This window comes from Erinaceus europaeus, chromosome 11 (genome assembly GCF_950295315.1).
Source record: "Erinaceus europaeus chromosome 11, mEriEur2.1, whole genome shotgun sequence".
Classification (NCBI taxonomy): Eukaryota; Metazoa; Chordata; class Mammalia; order Eulipotyphla; family Erinaceidae; genus Erinaceus; species Erinaceus europaeus.
Genome location: NC_080172.1, coordinates 95,748,329 through 95,770,393, shown reverse-complemented (window position 1 = coordinate 95,770,393; position 22,065 = coordinate 95,748,329). Strand labels below are relative to the sequence as shown.

The 22,065-nt window shown below is 36.0% G+C and overlaps 1 protein-coding gene across 1 annotated transcript; it reads left to right on the top strand.

Annotated features, from left to right (window-relative positions):
- Positions 1-9,099: 9,099 nt before the first annotated feature.
- ASB17 (ankyrin repeat and SOCS box containing 17) lies at positions 9,100-22,065 on the top strand. Its single transcript, XM_007528114.2, has 3 exons — positions 9,100-9,622; positions 17,993-18,272; positions 21,774-22,065. Exons 1-3 carry the CDS (start codon positions 9,222-9,224, stop codon positions 21,978-21,980), a joined length of 888 nt encoding a protein of 295 aa, XP_007528176.1. The 5' UTR covers positions 9,100-9,221; the 3' UTR covers positions 21,981-22,065.

Genomic DNA, 22,065 nt, shown 5'->3' with positions numbered 1-22,065 from the left:
GTCCTAGAGACATATTGTTTACTGTTTTACTGTTTTTGTCCTAGAAATAAAATATTGTTTACTGGTTTTTATCCTAGAGACATTAAAAAAGACTTCCTGTTTTATAGATAGCTAGTAGGCATATTTTAGTTATATTCCAAAGGGCCTGTGGCTATACTAGTTTTTTGTTTGTTTGTTTGTTTGTTTGTTTTTGTTTTTTCCCTGAGCCTGAAATCTGATATACAGGTGGATCCAAGTTATTGTCTGGGGAGATGAAGTCATGGCTGGGAAAAGTGCCAGAAAACTGGATCTGGGAAGACAGCAGCTCCCAAATATGGGAAAGGTATATAAATATTGTTGAGTGTAAACCCCATCGATCTGATCTAATCTGGGGACCATATTCAGTTTAGGAGCCTATGTGACCTTTGCATCCCTGTAGATCTGAGTTCACATTCTGTGGTCATCAGTAGGAACTTTCCAAGCTAACCCAATATCAGGACCCATCTTCCTCAGGTGTAGCATAGAGTATGTTGTCCAGCCTCCCTTTGGAAGATAGAACATTCTCTACCATTGTTGATCCAAGTACCCCACCAATGTGTCCTGGAGCTCCACTTCCCCAGAACCCCGCCCCACTAGGGAAAGAGAGAGGCAGGCTGGGAGTATAGATTGACTTGTCAATGCCCAGGCTCAACGGAGAAGCAGTTACTGAAGCCAGGCTTTCCACCACATCCCACAATGGCCATAATCCCAGCTGGTTAAAGAATAGGAAAGCTATCAAGAGAGGAGATGGGATACAGAGTTCTGGTGGTGGAAACTGTGGAGTTGTACTCCTCTTATCCTATGGTTTTGTCAGTGTTTCCTTTTTATAAATTAAAAAACAAACATACAAACAAAAAACTTCCCCCACAGAAACAGAGCTATTCCATGATTGTTTTTATAGTCAGGTCACTGTATTTAGTAAATCACTGATCTTCAAGAGCTGAAATTTTACACTGTCATATTAATTTTTAAGCCCTGTTTTTTAGAATTTTTTATTAATGATTAAATAATTATTAACAAGATTATAATATTACAGGGGTACAATTCCATACAATTCCCACCACCAGAGTTCCAGATCCCCTCCCCTCCACTGAAAGTTTCCCTATTCTTTTCCTCAGGGACTATGGACCACTTTGGTGCACTCTGGTGGGGATATGGCACTCTGGTGGTGGGAATCCTATGGGATTGTAACCCTCTTCTACCACAATCTTGTCAATGATATTAAATCACTAATAAAAAAAGGGGGGGATAAACATAAATATGCTGGGGGTAGGGGAAAGGAGGAGGTCTAGCTTCTGTTAATAGCTTCTCCACTGGGCATGGGCATTGGCAGGTCGATCCATACCCCCAGCCTGTTTCTCTCTTTCCCTAGTAGAGTAGTGCTCTGAAGAGGTGAAGTTCCAGGACACATTGGAGAGGTCATCTGCCCAGGGAAGTCAGGATGGTAGCATCCGCAACTTGGTGTCTTAACCCCTATTTTCATCTCTAAAGTTATTTTTTTCTGGTAGTTCTGACTAGACGTGGAGTCAACTTGGTCTAGGAGAGGGAAAAAAAATTCCCTTCATTTTATTTATTTTTTTAATATTTATTTTATTTATTTATTCCCTTTTGTTGCCCTTGTTGTTTTATTCTTGTAGTTATTATTGTTGTTGTTGTCGTTGTTGGATAGGACAGAGAGAAATGGAGAGAGGAGGGGAAGACAGAGAGGAGAGAAAGACACCTGCAGACCTGCTTCACCGCCTGTGAAGCGACTCCCCTGCAGGTGGGGAGCCGGGGTTCGAACCGGGATCCTTATGCCGGTCCTTGTGCTTTGCACCACCTGTGCTTAACCCGCTGCGCTACAGCCCGACTCCCCTCCCTTCATTTTATTACCAGAGCACTATTCATCTCTGGCTTATAGTGGTGTGGGGAACTGAACCTGGGACCTCAGAGCCTCAGGCATGAGTCTGTTTACATAACCACTATGCTATGCTCCCCACCCAGAACTTTTTTATTAGTTTAAGTATCCAGCTGCACCTGTGCATGCTTTTTGAGCATTTAAATGTTTAACTTCTGGGCCAGGCTATGACACACCTGGTTGACCACATACAAAGAAACAACTTGGAGCCTCTGCTCCCCACCTGCAAGGTGAATCACGTCTACAGATATCTCCCTATTGCTCTCCTTTCTCCTTCCATCTAAATTTCTCTCTGTCTTAATAAAATGGAAATCGAAAAATAAGTAAAAGGGGGAGGGGTGCAAGCGGTGGTGCACCTGATTAAGCACACACATTACAGTGCACAAGGGCCTGTGTGGTCAAGCCCCTGGTCCCCACCTGCAGTGGGAAAGCTTCAAGAGTGGTGAAGCGGGAGTCGGGCTGTAGCGCAGCGGGTTAAGCGCACGCAGCACAAAGTGCAAGGACTGGCGTAAGGATCCCCGTTCGAGCCCCCGGCTCCCCACCTGCAGGGGAGTTGCTTCACAGGCGGTGAAGCAGGTCTGCAGGTGTCTATCTTTCTCTCCCCCTCTCTGTCTTCTCCTCTCTCCATTTCTCTCTGTCCTATCCAACAACGTTGACAACAATAATTACAGCAATAAAACAAGGGCAACAAAAGGGAATAAATAAATATTTTTTTAAAAAGAGTAGTGAAGTAGACTTCAGGTGTTTCTTTGATTCTTTCCCTTTGTATCCCCCCTTCCCTCCTCAATTTCTCTGTCTCTAATAAATATATAAACATTAAAAGGGAAAAAATTGTCACCAGGAGCAGTGGATTTGTACTGCCAGTATTAAAGTCCCAATAACAACCCTGGTGGCAATTAAAAAAAAATTAACTGTAAATAAGTTATCAAAAATATCACTAAAACTTCAAAATCTCAACAGGAAATAATGAAAGAACATCTAAATATTATTGGTGCACCAAAAAAGACTAGTGGGTACCATTTATATAGCTGCTTCAATCCATGATTTGGAGTAATCATAATGAGAAGGCTCTTCTCCAGTGAGTCTTTCTTGGGTAAGAATTTTTGTTGACTATCATATACTGATTTTAGGAGTGGTAGGAAGAGGATGATGTGTGTTTGTGTGTGTGTGCGCGTGCGTGTGTGTGTGTGTGTGTATTTTTAATTTTTTTAAATGTATTTATTTATTGGATAGAGACAGCCAGAAATCAAGAGGGATGGGGAGATAGAGAGTGAGAGAGACAGAGAGACACCTGCAGCACGGCTTCACCACTGGTGAAGCTTCCCACTTGCAAGTAGGGACTAGGGGCTTGAACCCAGGGCCTTGAGCACTGTAGTGGGTGCATTTAACCAGGTGCGCCACCACCTGGCCCGTGTGTGTATTTTTGTACTTCAGTAGAGGATAATGTAGTGGAGAAAGAAAGAGATAAAGTGGGAAAGTGACTTGTTAAATAGCTGTCTCCAAGAATTGTGACTATTTAAGGTATGATTCAGGGTTAGCCTAGTGTGAATAAAAGATGTTTCTCATGGAAAGAAGGGAGAAGGGAAGGAAGGAAGGAAGGAAAGAAGGAAGGAAGGAAGGAAGACAGAGAAAGGAAGGGAGAGAAGGAGAGAGAGAGAGAGAAAGAAAAAGAGGGAGAGAGAAAGGGAGGGGACCCAGAACCTTGGCTCTACCACAAAGCAATGACAGTAGGGATAGCCCTAGTCTCCAAAGGGAGGTTGGGAGTATCCTACCCTGCCACTCGCAAAAGACTGGTCTTGAAATGAGAGCAGCCTGCAATGTTCTTCAGAGGTGACCATGAGCTATAAGCTCAGACCAATAGGGATTTAGAGGTTACACAGGCTCTGGAGCTAAATATAAATATGTATTTATATATGGGCCCCAGAACAAGTAGATGGAGGTAGCTAATTTTAGCCACAGATTTTTTTTTTTTACAAGAATGGGAGCTACTCCCTGCCCTAATCCAGTTTTCACAACGTTTGGTTTGAAGTCTTTATTCAATCAGTGATATTAGCCAACTGTTGCTTGAAACCAAATGACCAAAACTTTAATCCCTGATCTGGAAAACAAAAAAGAATTGTGGGCTTTGTGATTTAGGTATAACTGGAAGTTACTTCACAGATACTAATAGTGATTTAAAGTTTATTCTAGTCATGATGGCAGAGGAGGACCTAGTGGGGGTTGTATTGTTATGTGGAAATGTTATGCATGTGCAAACTATTGTATTTTACTGTTGACTGTAAACCATTAACCCCCCAATAAAGAAATAAAAAATAATAATAATAAAGTTTGTTCTATTGAGCAATTTCATCTCCCCAATAAAACCTTATTCATTTCCATTGTAAATTATTTGGGCATTGTCTTTTATCCTCTGCATAGATGAATAATTTTTCAAAAGTTTGAGTCAAAATTAACAATATTTTACTCCAAACTCTCTTCGATGTTTTTTAGTCAACTGCTTCTTTCTCTTTAAATGGTTTGTAATGCAAATGAAAGAATCTGAGAAGTCACAAGTTGGATTATGACCTCTTAAATTAACTTCATTTAAATAGCTCAATCCACAGGAAAGAACAGACCTTACATTTGGGGTGAAAAGAATCACAATTTGAAATGTCATTTGCCTCATGCAGACACATCACATTGAGTTGTATTTAAACATAGCTTAAAGCCAGCTTCACACTGAATTCTAATAGAAAAGTCACTAAAGTCATTTCTTTAGTAGGAAAGAGAAAATAACTCTGGCATTACTTAACAAAAGAAAAAAATGGTTCAAGTACATATGAAAGTCCACTAGGTTTGGCTCTATATATAACAATTTTTTTCTCTGGAAAATCTAAAGAAGATATAAAAGTACCCAGTAATTGATACAATTTGATGTAATATCAGCATTTGTAAGTTAGGGTGATAAAATATAGAAACAGTTATTTTGGTTGACAACAATAAACATTTCTAGTTCATGAATGTCTAAAGGGGTTTAGAGAAAATTTTTATGAAACTTGAAAACATTTATCTACGAAAAAGAGTAAAGCCATCTCATATAAAGTATTTTTAAAATGAAGATCTGGCCATTTTAGATAGATAACAGCTAAAGATCCACAGAGTATTACAGGTTAGGTCAGTAATATTGAAATAGTTGTGAAAAGAGTTGTCTGCCCAAAGTCTTACAGAAAATTATGGCATGGTATTTCAGTCCTCTCTGTGAAGGGGAAAAGCTTTATTTTGTAACGTTGTACCAAGTGTTCTTTCTCTCCCTGTCTCATGCCTGCTTGTTAAAATCCCCTTCCTGGAAAATGGTGTTGGAAATTTGGAACTCTCAAATCAATGCTAAAAAATATAAATTTGACAGAAAAATATGAACTTGGTAAAATTTTTAATGCCCTGAGTTCAATTTCATTGTAACAAGAGCCTTTGTACAGAGATAATTGTCATATATACTGGTAAAATATTTTAGAAGATTATGGCAAGGAAATTAAGTCATTCAAAATATTCATTTCTTTTTGTTATTGTCTTATGGTTAAAATATCCATGACTCGGGAAGTCGGGAGGTAGCACAGTGGGTTAAATGCATGTGGCACAAAGCACAAGGGCTGGAGTAAGGATCCTGGTTTGAGCCCTGACTCCCCACCTACAGGGGAGTCGCTTCACAAGCGGTGAAGCAGGTCTGCAGGTTTCTATCTTTCTCTCCCCTCTGTCTTCCCCTCCTCTCTCCACTTCGCTCTATCCTATCCAACAACGATGACATCAATAACTACAACGATAAAACAACAAGGGCAACAAAAGGGAATAAATAAAATATTTTTTAAAAGAAAAAAATATATCCATGACTTATCTCCCAGAAACATCAAATACACTAACTTATATGTCTTTGTATTTGTAACTTAACTAGAAGTCTTGAGATGGGGAGATTATCTGGATTATTCTAGTTCTATAACTGAACGTAAACAAGTTATCAGAAATGGGGGGGGACAGACAGTGGCACATCCACTTATAAGGGCACACCATGCACAAGGACCAGAGTTTGAGCCCTAGCTCCTCACCTAAGAGGCAGATGTTTCACAAATGGTGAAGCAGGTCTGCAGGTCTCGGTATTTATCTATCTATCTATATATATATATTTAAAGAATTTATTTATTTATTCATGAGAAAGACAGGCAGAGAGAGAGAAAGAACCAGACATCACTCTGGTACATGTGCTGCCAGGGACTGAACTCAAAACCTCATGGTTGAGAATCCAATGTTTTATCTACTGCGCCACCTCCTGGACCACTACAGGTGTCTCTCATTCTAACTCTTCCACCCCTCTCAACTTCTCTCTATCCTATCCAATTAAAAAGATGTTATCAAAGAAAATATGAAAATTTAAATAAAAGTATAGTAATTGCAACACTTTATAGTTGGCACATACTAAGGTACAGCACAATCACAAAAGCTTATAAGTATATATAATATATGATGGCAATTTTACGCCAATTTTTTAAAGATACATATTTGATTATAATCAAAACATTTACAGTCATCTCTGAGTGGTAGAATTGAAGGTGATTTTCTCTTTTATGTTTTGATAAAGACTGACTAATTTGATATTGAACATTAAGTTATAAATGTGTAAGTAAATACCATTGTACATACCTAATTTTGTTGTATCTAGTGGTGTGTGTGTGTGTGTGTGTGTGTGTGTAAATACAGTCTAGGTAATATAATTATATTCCTAAGTATGAGCATCAGTTATTAACCAGTGTAAAATGGCCTTAAGCTATAATTTAATTATGTTTTCATTCACGATAAACAATCCTAGTCTCTCTAATAACTGTTGACTGGTCGGTGGCAGTTCAATTTGCATAAGCAGAAATTTCTGGAAGCATGTTCCTAGTTCCACCCAGCAATCCTTAATTTAATTTATAATTATAGGGAACATGTTAAAGTTACCTGAAAACAGCAAATAAACAAATACATTATGTCACTAACCTTAACATTATGTATAACAAGTTTTCTGATCTTTTATATTTTAAAGTCCATTGGCTTTATAAATAGCACATTCATGTTCCTTTTTTGATATCCTAAGACCATTTTTGCATTTGATATTTGTGTTGTGGATAGGTTAGACAATCATCATTTAATCATGGACATTATGCCAAAAGAAACACAGTGATGGGCTAAAAACAAACATGTAAACTAGACATTTCCTTTGGCTCTGTAAATTCTAATATTATGCAGTGCTAAAAGTGAAGATTCATTATTAAAGGAGAATATAGTAGTAAAACAATAATTCAAACAGAAGACTGTATTTTAAAGACATTTAACACTTAAAAATCAATTGTATTACTGACATAGGATCATAGAAATAATAAAAAATATTCTGATTATGGGCAACTGCCAATATTTCCAAGTTGTTGAATTTCATTGTAGAAAAATATACTTGGATAATAGTGTCTGTGATTGTTATATAAGTGTCTTTATTAGATTATTAATATATTTTTTTTTCTTTTCTTTTAGGAAATGGAAGGAGTAGGATAAAAAATGGCTGCTAGGAACACTGGATTATAGTGCCTGCACTAGCCTAAGCAATAACCCTGGTGGGAAAAAAAAAAAAGAACAAAAAATATTTATAACTTGGGAGATATTTTTTATAAAACTCTATTTTTAGGAAGCTGGAGAATGATGCACCCAGTACCATGCAGACAGACCCATGTTTGAGCACCCATTTCCACCTATAGGAGGGACGCTTCATGAGCCATGAAGCAGGTCTGCAGGTGTCTCTCTTTCTCTCTCCCTCTCCTTATCCCCTTCCTCTCTCAGTTTCTCTCTGTCCTAATAAAAAATAGAAAGAAAAAGGGAAAAAATGGCCTCCAGGAGCAGTGGATTTATAGTACCTGCACTAAGCCCAAGCAATAACCCTGGTGGGGGGAAGAAGGAGGAGAGGAGAAAAAAGAAAATATTTATAACTTGGGAGATATTTTTATAACTCTAGCCCAAAACATTTTTCATCACACTTTTCAAAAAAAAAATTACTTATTTTCTGCATAGAGACAAAGAAAAAAACTGAAATGGAAATGGGGAGACAGAAAGAGAAAGAGAGATACCTATAGTACTGTTTCACCACTCACAAAAGACCCACCCCCAACCCCTTCAGATGGGGACTGTGAGCTCACAAAGTAGGTCCTTGTGCCTGGTAACATGTGCACTTAATCAGGTATAATATCTCCTGGTCCCCCGTTTATTATATTCTAAAAGAGTAAGTCTTATGGCATATGAATTAGACTTTAATAATTAAAAAATAAACACTGCTTAGTGTCTTTAAAACTACCTATTGTTGTTATCAAATGGAGTCACATGACAATGACTTAATCTGTAAACTTTTAATTCCCGGTATCTATAAATGCAGAAATAATGACAAGTTGGAGCAATAAATCATTACTTTGTCCCTTAGACTTTTTATTTTTTAAACTTTAGCTCTCAAAACTAATGGATCTTTGGTTAAGTTTTAGATTCTAACAATAGCATACTTGAATATCTAAAATGTTAATGTATTGCATAAATACATGAGAAACAAAAGTAGATGATGTACTAAGAAATACCAGTCTCTACCTGAGACATTAACAATTCATAGACCAATTCCTTTTGTGAAAAATGAAACTAGCAGTTAAGAGGCTGCTGCCTAAATTTACTACAGAATAATCTATAAAATACACAATTCTAAAGCAAATCTTCCAAATTATGTTTCATATTACATATTTTCCAAGAATCAATATAGTTTCATTTGGCAGGTTAATGTACATCTACATCCCAGTTTCCTCAACCCTAAGAAAAAAGATATATTCTATAAAGATTGTAAGAATGTATTACTTATTACAATCTTTGTGTATACTTCTACATGAGCCTAAAGAGAATAGTCAACCTTAATATCAGTTTATCTAATGCATAAACTGTGATTTTGGCACTTGCCATACATACTCTTGATAGTTTGTATTGATTTCTTAGTTAAAAATACTATATCTTAGCTCCCAGAGAAGATATTTCTATCCAATATCTCTCTCTCAAATGTCACGTGTTACATTATTTCAAATTTCTTACCTACTCTGATGACAACTCTCCTTCTATTGTGATGTCATCCAGTACTTATGGTAGTATTTCACATGCTACTTTTCCTGGCTACAGTTTAAAGGGCCCTTCCTATTTGTGGAGGAAAGCCACATATCAAAACATGTAACTGAAGTATTACAGTATGACTTCTTGTGATCTTATCACTATATTATTGGCTTAAGTAGCAATGAGTAAATCTTCTAAATTATGTCATAAGACTTCTTGCCCAAGAAGTAATATATTTTGCAGTCTCATTGATAAAATTGTTAAAAGACCATCCTTGCAGTTTTTGGGTCAGTGGGGATATCACTGTTATGAACCTAGGATTTACAGAACACTGGCAAAAATTCTGAGGTATGTCGACTTGGATGGATTTGACATACTACTCACAGACTACATTGCATTCGTGGAAAAATCAGGATATCGTTTTGAACTAAACTTTAATCTTGAATTTACTGAAATATGTGTGAATACAATTCTCTACTGGGTTTTTGCCAGAAAAGGTAATCCTGACTTTGTGGAATTGCTTCTCAAGAAAACAAAAGACTATGTTCAAGACAGAAGCTGTAACTTGGCACTGATATGGAGGTAATAATCTTATATATTTCTACCAAAAAGATTATACTGTCTTTTCTTAAAATTAATATGAATAATGGCTATATAATAATAAGGACTCTTGATTCAACTGTTTGCTCGATCTCATTTATTATTCAATATTTTATCTATTTGTACACTTTACATACCAGTAAGTTACTAATAGTTTTGCTCTTATAATGTTTGCACATTAATACTAAGGTAATATAACTAAATAACATTTTTTTGAACCAGACAAAGACAATGCTTGTATATAATACTGTGATATTTTCTTTATTGGATATTAATTTACTTATATATTATCAGAGCACTGCTCAGCTATAGCTTTGGTGGTGCTGGGGATTGAACCTGGGAACTCATGTGCTAAAGGCATGGAAGTCTTTCTGCATAACCATTATGCTTCTTCCTAGCTCTGTGACCTTATATTTAAATAATATATGTATATATAGCATGTATATAAATTAACTTCCAAAGTATAATTCCAATATATACACATATTCACTTACATGTTAATACTAACACAATAATTTCTTATTTGTATGTTTATAAACACTGATAAATTTGACTTCACAGTCATCAGAATTAAGTACAAAGGTAGATACCTAAGTCTATCATAGAGTCAAATATCCATGTAGTCTGAACATGGAATCTACATAGTGAATATTACTTGGATGGTATGAAAATATATATATCGAAGAGAAGAGGAAGAAAGGAAGTCGACATATGGAAGTAGTAATAGGGGTAGGTGTGACTTGGAAAAGAAGACAGGACCATGGAAAAAATGGGCAAATATATTAAAGTATAGACAGTTATAGAAATATCAGTCAACCCATATCTGTGACCTTGGGAGAACTACTATAGCTTCCAATGGAGGGAATGGAGGAAATGGAGATACAGAACTCTGGTGTTAGAAATGATGTGGAATTATACCCATTATAATTTTGTAAATTAATGTTAAGTCACTAATAAAATTAAGAGAAAAAATCTCCAATATCACCTTTTTTGACAAGTCCATAATATAGATTCTAAAGTTACTAACACCTGGTTTTGGCTTTTTGCCACTGGAGCTATCACTGGGGCTCAGTGTCTACACAACAAATCCATCACTCCCAGTTTTTTTTTTTTTTTTTGATAGAGGCAGAAACTGATGGGGAAGATGGAAAACGAGAGTGAGAGAGAGGGGAGAGAGAGAGAGAGAGAGAGACCTGCAGCACTTCTTCACCACTTTTGAAGCTTCCCTCCTGTAGGTGTACCATTACTTAGTCCCTCAGCTATTCTTTGATACCACAATTGCCCATGTAAATTATAAGGACTAAGATAGCTGGGCAATGGGGAAAAAGAAGAGATATCATACATTATAATTTCAAGAGTGCAAATAATGAGTAGAATCAAAGAGCAAATTAATCTTCCAGTTTCTGGATTCTGAAATGGTCAACACTTAGCACAAGTGTTCTATTGTTTCTATAACAGATTGCCATGAACTCAGTGGCTTATAATCACAAAATTAATTGCATACTTCCAGAGATCAAAAAGGTCTAAAGTGACGCTGTAGAGCTAGACTAAGAAATTTATTCAGTAGGGTTGTTTCCTTCTTAAAGTTCAAGGAGAGGTTATTTCTTAGTATTTGCTGGCTTCTATAGATCATCTATAGTTGTTGGTTCATCATCTCTTCAAAATCAGCACAGTTAGAGCCACATTTCCATCTATCATACACTGCTCTATCTTATGTGTACATTTGTAATTACATTGAGTCTATCTGGAAAATCTTCATCAAGTTTCTTTAATTATAATCTGAAAAATTCCTTTAACCATATTGAGAAGTCATTATGCAGCCTACCGCAACAACAGTGCCACTGCTCTCTAACAAGATTATTATATATGACTGACAAAATCAATTTTGGACATATGAGCATATTTTGGAAGGAATATCCAGGTAGAAAAGTGTAGTAAAGAGGCCAGGCAGGCAGTGGCGCACCTGGTTAAGCACTCGCTGTACAGTGTTCATGCTCCTGGTCCCCACCTGCAGGGGGAAAGCTTCACGAGTGGTGAATCAAGTGCACTTCCCCCCTCAACCTCCCATTCTCCCATTTTAAGTTTCTTAAGCACCCAAATAACTAGCTTCCTCAATTTTTTATTCCAATATCACTTGAAGTAAAGCCCTCTACAATCATCTCACTTGAAACAGGAAAATGCCCTCACTACATGCCCACTAACAATTCCATGCCTTTTATCCTGCTTTTTTCTTTTTCTCACAGTATTTACCAAACCATCTAACATACAATAAATTTTTTCTCATAGGCCATGTTTACACTGTATTTCCTATTATTCCTCACTATTTTGTAAGAAAGTAGTCATCTTTGATTCACCCACAAATCTCAAATATCTAAAATGGTGCCTGGCCTACAAGCATTTAATAAACATTACTGAATAAAAATAACTAAATTTATTTGTTAAATAAATTAGGATTAAATTGTCTGAGAATAACTATCCAAATGAAAACTGGCCAACAGGCCACAGATACTTTATTTGGATATTAAAGACAGAGGAAGAGGAACCAGTGAAAACTTGATTGAGAATAATCATAGTGCTAGATTCATAAGACGGTAGAAAATGATTTGACGGAGTAAAGGAAAAACAGGGTTTCAAGAAAGGAAGCTGATAAATATCAGACATAAAACTATTGTAGAGAAGCAGCTATTGAATTTGGTAACTAAATATCAGAGGGCAAAGTAGAAAAATGAGAAATAGTCCTTATAGCTACAAAACTGAATCGCTCTCTGCATGACTATATGGAAATATTATGCCCCATTTTATAAGCGTATATGACAGGTTTGCAGATACAGAGGGCTCAGTTCATTAACCTCACATTTAAAACTGATTCTTGCTTTGCTTGCCTCACTCCATCCATATAAGTACTGCTATAATTAACTGTCAGTACAGATTAAGCAAATTTTGGTTTACAGTAACATGCTCTTTAAACATGAGGATTAATCATATGTCATTTGGGTACAAATTAGACTTTAAAATGTCATTTTAAATCTCTTCAAATTTTAGTTATGTTTCTCAATGTTTTTTGGTTCAGAAGAGCTTCTAAAATCAATGTCAATTAATATCTTTAAAAATCAACTAATATCTCTAAATCTTAACAAGGAGCACTTATGATATTTTCTGTCCCTAAAGTCCCCTGGATTCCCACACTTATAAGACTCGTAAGTCAAATATCTTCTTAAGAGTGATCAAGATGAACAAATTAGATTTCCTCTGAAAAATTTAAATGTACTTCACTAAACATCATAAGCTTGAAAAGTACAGAATACATGCAAGAAATATATATGCATAAATAAAGTTTTTTTCAGAATAATAGGAGAAAAAAGTCCATTAATGAATGTGTCTACTAAGAAATAAGCTCTCTTTAATTACCTTTATGCTGTTTACTTATTTTGGCAGAACCAGGGGACTTTTCCCTATACAATTTCACCACTTCCATGCCACTCTTTTATTCAGGTAGGAGAGAGAAAGGAAGAGAGAGAGAGAGATGGAGAGAGTGTCAAAACTAGAGTTTCCCCAAGCATCCTGATACTCTTATATGGTAGTCTTATTCTCATATATTATATATGGGACTAGACCCAAGCTACACATGGTGAAGTGTGTGCCCCACCCAGTGAGATATATCTAGTAGTCACTAGTATTTGCATTTTTTAGTTCATCTTGTTCATCCATTATTTTGAAGATGAAAAAGTGAGTAAAAATGTTAAGCCAGTTATCCCAAATGGTAAGTGTTTAATTGAGGTATGTAGAGTGACACGATGAGTAACAAATTGAGGTCATCAAAAAAGAGTACAAGGAAAATACAAGAGAAATCAGTGAGGAACTCATCACAGAAACTCATCCACACAAAATTATAGACAGAAACAAATGGACGAAGAATCAACAATTTAAAATAAGCTCAAAACAAAAATCAGAATGGATATAAGTAAACCACATATACAGATAATCACCCTAAATGTGAATGGCCTAAATTCACCTGTCAAAAGACCCAGAGTAACTAAATGGATTAAAGAACAGGATCCATCTATTATATATCTTCAGGAATAAAAACACTTCCATAGAAAAGATAAGCAAAAAAGAAAACATAAACAGAAGCTTAATGTAAGAGGCTAGAGCAAGATGTTCCAAGCTAATAATTCAGAAAAAAAGGTTGGGGGCAGCCATTCTGTTCTCAGATAAAATAGACTTTCAGGTTAAGAAAGTAAGCAGAGACAGAGAGGGACTCTACATAATGGTCAAAGGATTAATCCTACAAGAAGACATAACTATTATAAATATGTATGCCCCAAATTCAGGGACACTCAAATATATAAAACAAATACTTACTGAACTTTAGGAGAGAGACATTGACAGCAATGCAATAGCAACACATCATTCTCAGCAAGAGATAGATCATCTACACAAAAATCAATAGGAAAATAGTGGTCTTAAATGAAGCCATAGATGATATGTACCTAATAGATATATACAGAACATTCCATCCCCAAAGAAATGAATACACACTCTTCTCAAGTACATATGGAACATTCACAAGGATTATCCTTGTGAATCCCAATCTACTTCTGCATTATTTGCCCTTCATATTGGTATTCCTTTCCCCAAATCACTACAGTGTTCAACTCTCAAATTCATTTGAATATGTATGTTTTTCCCCTCACTTTTTAAATTCTGGGAAAAATCTTGCTTATATTAAGACCCTGCCTTTAAAACTCTACTTCTGAAGCCTGCTACCTGAGTTTGTACTCCAAGTGTCTTTCACATACTGCAATTTGTTTTTTAAATTTTTCTTCCATGCTTCCTAACTGCCTAGTGAACTCTGAAGTCCTCCTTTCATGTTTTCTAATTTCTTAGAGAACTATTTTGAGCTCTTCTTTCGTTTCCTAACTTCTTAGTGAAATATTTTTCAACTCTGAATATGATTCTCCATACTATGCTTAGATTCTTGAAGAGGCCTCATAATGAGCTTTCCATAGTCTTTCTCTGATAGTCCCTCCATGTCTATAATTTCTTGGAGTATTTTTGTTTCATTTTTATCTACCTGGCTTGTCATATTTTGAAGTTTGCTTTTGCAGTTTTTCTTTTTATGCATTTATTGTGCTGGTTATTGCTTGCTAGCAGGTGGCAATATTGTTGTGATCACTGGGCTTCACTTTGTTTATATGGTGGGTAGTTGGAGATGGGGTTCTTGTTATTTCCTTGATCTGTTCTGTAATCAGTCTGGTGTGTATATAGGGCTTTTCTTTAGGATCTTAACCTGAATCCAAACCTTGGGTTTGCTGCTAGGCAGCAGCTGTGTTCAAAGAAGCAAGGCTTGATTTCCCATTTAGCTGCCAGCTGTCACAAATTACCTTTATGTATATTTGTCTTAGTTTGGCAACAGACCAGACTGGTTTTGGTCAGAAATGTCCCTTGCTCTTGTGGTGTATTCTTGCTAATAGTTCATTGTGCTAAAACCCCCAAAGCCATGGATTGACAACTCTTCAGAGTCCTCTCTCTTACTGTCAGCATTACTTTGAATGCTGTTGCACACAGAGGAAAAATAGCACTGCACTCTGCTGGATCCCTTAACTTTTGTGTGTATGGTTTCAATCCCACCCCTTCTTACCCCAACCACGAATGCAAGCAACAACTTGAGGCTGCAGTGTTCCTGCAGATGTCTCAGCTGTAGTTTGATGAGGTTTGTTAGGTTTAATAGTTGTTGATATTTACTGTTTTGAGGGAGAATCTGTTTTGCTCTGTTATTCCATAGCCATGCCTCCTGGGAGTCAGGAATTTAACACTGTATATGTATGCATGTGTTAACAGTATTTGTGAGAATGATAAGATGACCAGAACAATATTGATTTGGGAATGATTACAAGAGAGAGAATAAATATATAATCAAAAAGATATATATATATATATATAGCATTACTGACAAGAGTTATGACAAAAATACACTCCTTAATTTTTTTAATCACCAAAATATGGTATTTCAGAGCTCAGTGAAGTTTTGAAGATTAAACTAGGTGGTCTAATAATTATCAAACTGTGCTTTCTGGTGCTACTAATAAGAGAAAAACCACAAAGAAGTCTCTAAAATCCCAGAACATACTTCAACCAGAGAATATATCTACTACAAAGCATTTGTTGCATTTAGTTAGATATGACACTCCTCTAGTGTTGGCCTGTGACTGTAAATAATACATTCTTTCTAATCTTTTTATTGACAAGTTCTTAGTAATGCTTCAAAAGTCTTTGCTCTAAGACAACCTACAGGAAATAATAATCTAGAAAGTGTTAAATACCCTTCCTCTGTGTTTCTGTAATATCCCAAACATGTTTCTATTATGCCAATTAACACATTCTTCTGTATTTATTGAATTACTTATCAATACTTCACCTACTAGACAATTATAAAGCAATTTTATCTTCGGTCTCTGTATGGGTAATTTATCCGTTCACTAAGGACAAGCAAATGTTAAATAAGTGAATAAATGAATAAATAAATACATATATGCATAAGGAAAAATGAGAATCAAAAGAGGATGATTTACCCAGTAAACCTAAAACCTGACACGGTGTGTGATAGCACATAATTTGAAAGAGGTTAAGTTGTACCACTAAAAAATACATGATTATGCAACCAACAATGCCTTAAAAGTTACAATAAGTATATCTAGAAGCTAGAACATTTTTTTTTTGCCACAAGGTTTATAGTAGTGGCATGGTACCTGCAGGACTCTGCCACTGTTGGCACCTTTTTTTTTTTTTACCTTTTTTTAGCTTTCCATTTGGTTTAAATTTTTATTTATAAAAAGGAAACACTGACAAGACCATAGTATAAGAGGGGTACAATTCCACAGAATCCTCACCACCAGAACTCTGTATCCCATGCCTCCCCCCCATAGCTTTCCTATTCTTTATACCTCTGGGAGTATGGATCCAGGGTCATTATGTGATGCAGAAGGTAGATGGTCTGGCCTCTGTAATTGCTTCCCCGCTGAACATGGGTGTTGGCAAGTCATTCCATACTGCCAGCCTCTCTCTTTCTATAGTGGGGAAGTGGTTTTCTTTCCATTCTTGGCAACCATTTTCTTTATTTTAGATAGAGGTTGGTTGAAGGTGAGCTAGAGAGAGAAAGAGAAAGGAAGCCATAGCACTATTCTACTGTTCATGATGTTCCCCCTTGCAGATACTCCCATTTGGTGAATGGGGGCTCGAATCTAAGTCTTTGTACAAAGTAATATGTGCAATCTACCTGGTGAGCCACCTGTGGTTTCCAAACTTAGACCTCCATTGTTTATAGCATTATATCAAGCCACTTAACATCTCAATTCAATATATACAAGTTTAAAATAATTGTCTCAGGCTAGTATTTATCAGTTTGTAAGTTGTTCTGAAAATTAGTGTTCATTAGACCAATCATGAGAATTCCAGAGACAAGGATTATGAACAAAATTTCTTGTTAGTCCTAAAAGCTCTGTTTCCTTGGCTTTATGAAGACTTGATAATATAATCCATGTAGCTGATACTACAATATTCTTTCTATATGTAGAGAACAACTCAATAGCAAACACAAATGCTTCTTAAATGAAACAATTGCAAGCACTAGATAAAGGCAGAAAAATAAAATTTTCATTGTCAAAAAGGAGAAGAAAAATTTAAGTCTAACCATGAAATAAATCTGATCTATTAATGAATTGAAATAAAAAATCATTTCCACTTTTCCATTTTCTATTTGCATTTTTTCCATAACAGCTCTAATCACAAATTTCTCAAATGAAAACCTGTTAACTAAAAGGAAAAACCTCTCATACATTGCACATATATCTTGCTTATTTTTACGAATGTAAATGAACTTTAAAGAAGGGTTTTTTATTTGTTAGCCTTCCGTTTGGTCTAGATTCATAGAGTGAAAGAGAGCTTAAGATATGTAGAAAATGTAAATTTTACATTAAAAGATAAGATACTTGTGGGAGTCAGGCGGTAACGCAGCGGGTTAAGCACACGTGGCGCAAAGCGCAAGGACCGGGGTAAAGATCCCGGTTGGAGCCCCTGGCTCCCCACCTGCAGGGGAGTCTCTTCACAGGCGGTGAAGCAGGTCTGCAGGTGTCTGTCTTTCTCTTCCCCCTCTGTCTTCCCCTTCTCCCTCCATTTCTCTCTGTCCTATCCAACAACGACAACAATAAAACAACAAGGGCAACAAAAGGGAATAAATAATAAAAAAAATAAAAGATAAAGACACTTAAGTTAATACTGTTGTTCTCCCAAAGTGTTTACTTTGATTCTTAATCCTGTATTCATATTTGTATTTTGGTTGTGTTTGATTCACAGAACCTTCACACCAGTATACTGCCCAACCCCACTAAGTGGCATCACTCCTCTACTTTATGTGGCCCAGACAAGACAATCCAGTATCTTAAAAATACTCCTGCAGTATGGAATCTTAGAGAGAGAAAAAAACCCTATTAATATTGTGTTAACAATACTGCTCTACCCTTCAAGAGTAAGAATAATGGTTGATCATGAACTGGTAGACATTCAGGAAGATGCCAAAACATGCTTAGTCCTATGTTCAAGAGTGCTTTCAACCATTTCAATCAGAGAAATAGAGGTAAGAAAAGTACTATATGGTGGTCTTAAGTTCAAATATTGATCAATTTTAAGATAAAATTATGAGGTTAAGAGTGAAGTTAATTTTCAGTTTAGAAACTATATCTATCCAGTGACATTAATCTTTGAGTGTATGTTTATAAGATCAAAGTAGGTAATATCCAAATTATCTCAATTGTTGATGCTTTATTCCAAAATTGTATGTCTTCTAAAGATGGATTTAAATTTATGGCTTTTAGGTATTATTATTTTAGGTAGATACTTGCTGTTATTACATTCCAATTACATAATAACTACTAAGATTTCTCTCTTAAAATACAAAATAAACTTGACAAATACTTTCTTTTTTTAATTTTTTTATCTTTATTTGCTGGATACAGACAGTCAGAAATTGAGAGGGGAGGTGGTGACAGAGAGGGAGAGAGAAAGAGAGACACCTGCAGCCCTGCTTCACCACTTGTGAAGCTTTCCCCCTGCAGGTGGGGACTGGGGGCTCAAACTTAGGTCCTTGCGTACTGTAACATATGCACTCAACCAGGTGTGCCACCACCTGGCCCGACAAATACTTTCTAATAGTATAATTTTAAATAAGAGATACATTTCTCTCTAAAAGTGAAATGACATATTGAGACAGCTTTTTCTTTTCAAACCTCAAAATAGTTTTAGCAAAAAATATAAAGATTAGAAACATTTGCTGAATATACAGAAACACAGAGGATTGTTCCTTATCAATTTATAAAAAACAAACCAAGTTTAAAGGGGGTGGGGAATGGAAGGCCTATTCACCCTGTCAATATAAACTGTAAGTCTTAGCATCAAATTATATCATGTCCACTAGCAGCAAAATATGACTGGTTAGGAGGCAGAAGATATCCTTATAAACATAAGCCAGTCAAACTGCCAAGGAATCTAGCAGTTGTCTTTTTCTTTAAAAGTGTGACTTCAAAATAAACTCCTAAGAGATACAATTATTTCAGGCTTTTGTTTAGTTGGTTGGCTGTTTATTTTTCTTTAAACATCAGTAAGTCATGACTAGGCCAACTTAATTATAAGGCAGAGAACTAGTCAAACTGTTTGGACAACCATTTTTTGTTAGTTTTCACATATATATATATTTCAGACTTTATCTACATTGTTGTAGTGTTACACTACTTAAAACAAAACAAAAAAAAAAACCCTCTTGTACCTTGTGAGAGTATACGGTAGAAAGCAACCAATTTTTAAACAAAAATAATAAGTTTTTTCTTTCATTAATTATTTTTATTATTGGATAGAAACAGAGAAATTGAGAGTGAGGGAGTTAGAGAGGGAGAGAGAGAGAGAGAGAAACCTACTTCATCACTCATAAAACATTCCCCCTGCAGGTGGGGACCTGAGGCTTGAACCTGGGTCCTGTGCACTGTAATGTGAGCACTTAATCCGGGGTGCCACCACCTGGCCCCAAAGTTTTTTCATCTTCATTAATTTTGTTTGTAATTGTGTAGTGGTTGTTCTGCATAATTACTATAGAATATAGTGATTCTCCATTTTTGATATTCCTGAGATACACAGTAGAAAGGCACTAGTATAGAATGAGTTTATTGAGATTATTTCCCTGAATTTTTATCTGATTTATATTCAATGAGCTAGTGCCATTAAGCAAGATGGTATAGGATGACACAAAAACTGGCTTGCAGAATATTTCAAATATCCCTACTGTGTATTTCTTTTTTTAATTTTTTAATTTTATTAGGGGATTAATGTTTTATAATCAACAGTAAATACAATAGTTCATACATGCATAACATTTCCCAGTTTTCCACATAACAATACTATCCCCACTGGGTCCTCTGCGATCATGTTCCAGGACCTGAACCCTCCTCCCCCACCCACTCCAGAGTCTTTTACTTTAGTGCAATACACCAACTTCATTCCAAGTCCTACTGTGTATTCCTCATCGTAGCATATGCATTTTACTGTAAATATATGTTTTAGATTTTGTTTGTTATTTTTTTTTGATAGGACAGAGAGAAATTGAGAAGGTAAAGGAAGATAGGGAGGGAGAGAGAAAAATAGACACCTGCATACATGCTTCCTCCCCACCCCCGCAGGTGGGAAGCAGGTGGCTGGAACTGGGATACTTGAGCGGGTCCTTGCACTTCGTACTATGCACGCTTGAGCCGGTGCACCACCACCCAGCCCATTATTTTATATATCTCTCCCTCTAGATGTTCCCATGGTTCTTTGAGTGTACTTTACCTTTTTTTAAATATTTATTTTATTTATTTATTCCCTTTTGTTGCCCTTGTTGTTTTATTGTTGTAGTTATTATTGTCATCATTGTTGGATAGGACAGAGAGAAATGGAGAGAGGAAGGGGAAGACAGAGGATAGAAAGATAGACACCTGCAGACCTGCTTCACCACTTGTGAAACAACTCCCCTACAGGTGGGGTGCTAGGGGCTTGAACCGGGATCCTTACGCTGGTCCTAGCGCTTTGCGCCACCTGCGCTTAACCCACTGCGCTACAGCCCGACTCCCACTTTACCTTTTTTTACACAATGCTGAGTATATAGTAGTCTTTAAATAGTTGGTAATTGAAAACTTTTTTAAAAAATTATATATCATTTAAGTAAAAGTTTCATGTAGTCTATTAAGTGTGGGTTCTATTACAGAAATAACCTCTGTAAGAGCATCATAAGTATTATAATTTTGTTTTCTATAATTAAGTCTTTAAAAGGGTACCTTAACTAAAAATTAAGGTTATTTTTCAAAAGGATGGGTCTCCTGTCTGGTCTGCTTATTCCCAAAGCTGTACTAAGTTCTAGTATACAGTGGTTTGGATCACCTGGGGAAGTTTAGGATGTGTTGTCTGTACCCAACTCTCAGACAACTGAACTTTTGGACTAGAACCTCGGGATTGTATTTTTAAAGTCCTCAGATAATTCTAGTGTACATCAAAATGATAATACTCCTTTTAAAAAATGCTGATAAAACATATATGTACTGATCTAATGTTAAAAACATATACAAATTCATAGTTACAAGAAATGCTCTCTGTCCTTAGACATAGCACTTAAATTTTATATATCACTATGAGGATAAAGTGGAAATAAAAATGCTTGCCTCTGGCTGGGAGTATGGATTGGCCTGCCAATGCCCATGTTCAGCAGAGAAGCAATTACAGAAGCCAGACCTTCTACCTTCTGCACCCCATAATGACCCTGGGATCCCAGTGGGATAAAGAATAGGGAAGCTATCAAGGGAGTGGACTGGATATGGAGCTCTGCGGGTGGGTAGTGTGTGTAAATGTATACCCCTCTTATCCTATAGTCTTGCCAATATTTCCATTTTATAAGTAAAAATTTTAAAAAATGCTTGCCTCTGGTGAAAGGGTTTTTTAAAAATACTGTAAGGGTTATATAAATTTCCATTTTCTTAAATTAAAAATAAAAATGTAATGATGTGCATTAGTATTAATGACATGATGATTATAACTACAATTTAAATATTTCTCTTTTCAGACACAACTAAGTTTAGGAAGACGTCCAATTATTTCAAACTGGTTGGACTACATTCCTTCAACAAGATACAAAGATCCATGTGAATTACTACATCTTTGCAGAATAAGCATCAGGGCTCAACTATTAACCAACAACATGCTCCCAAATGGAATATTTTCACTTCTAATTCCTGTTCCTCTGCAGAACTACTTGAATTTAGAATGCTAAGTAATGCATGTCTTTTGCCTGAGTTCTTTAAGGATGTTCACCATTGTATGGTTTAGAAGTTAATAAAATATAGGCTTCGTGCAAA

Coding starts and splice junctions, on each gene's coding strand:
- ASB17 (XM_007528114.2), top strand. CDS start 9,222: ATGAGTAAATCTTCTAAATTATGTCATAAGACTTCTTGCCCAAGAAGT. Junction 9,623..17,992: donor AACTTGGCACTGATATGGAG/GTAATAATCTTA, acceptor TTTGATTCACAG/AACCTTCACACCAGTATACT. Junction 18,273..21,773: donor TTTCAATCAGAGAAATAGAG/GTAAGAAAAGTA, acceptor TTCTCTTTTCAG/ACACAACTAAGTTTAGGAAG.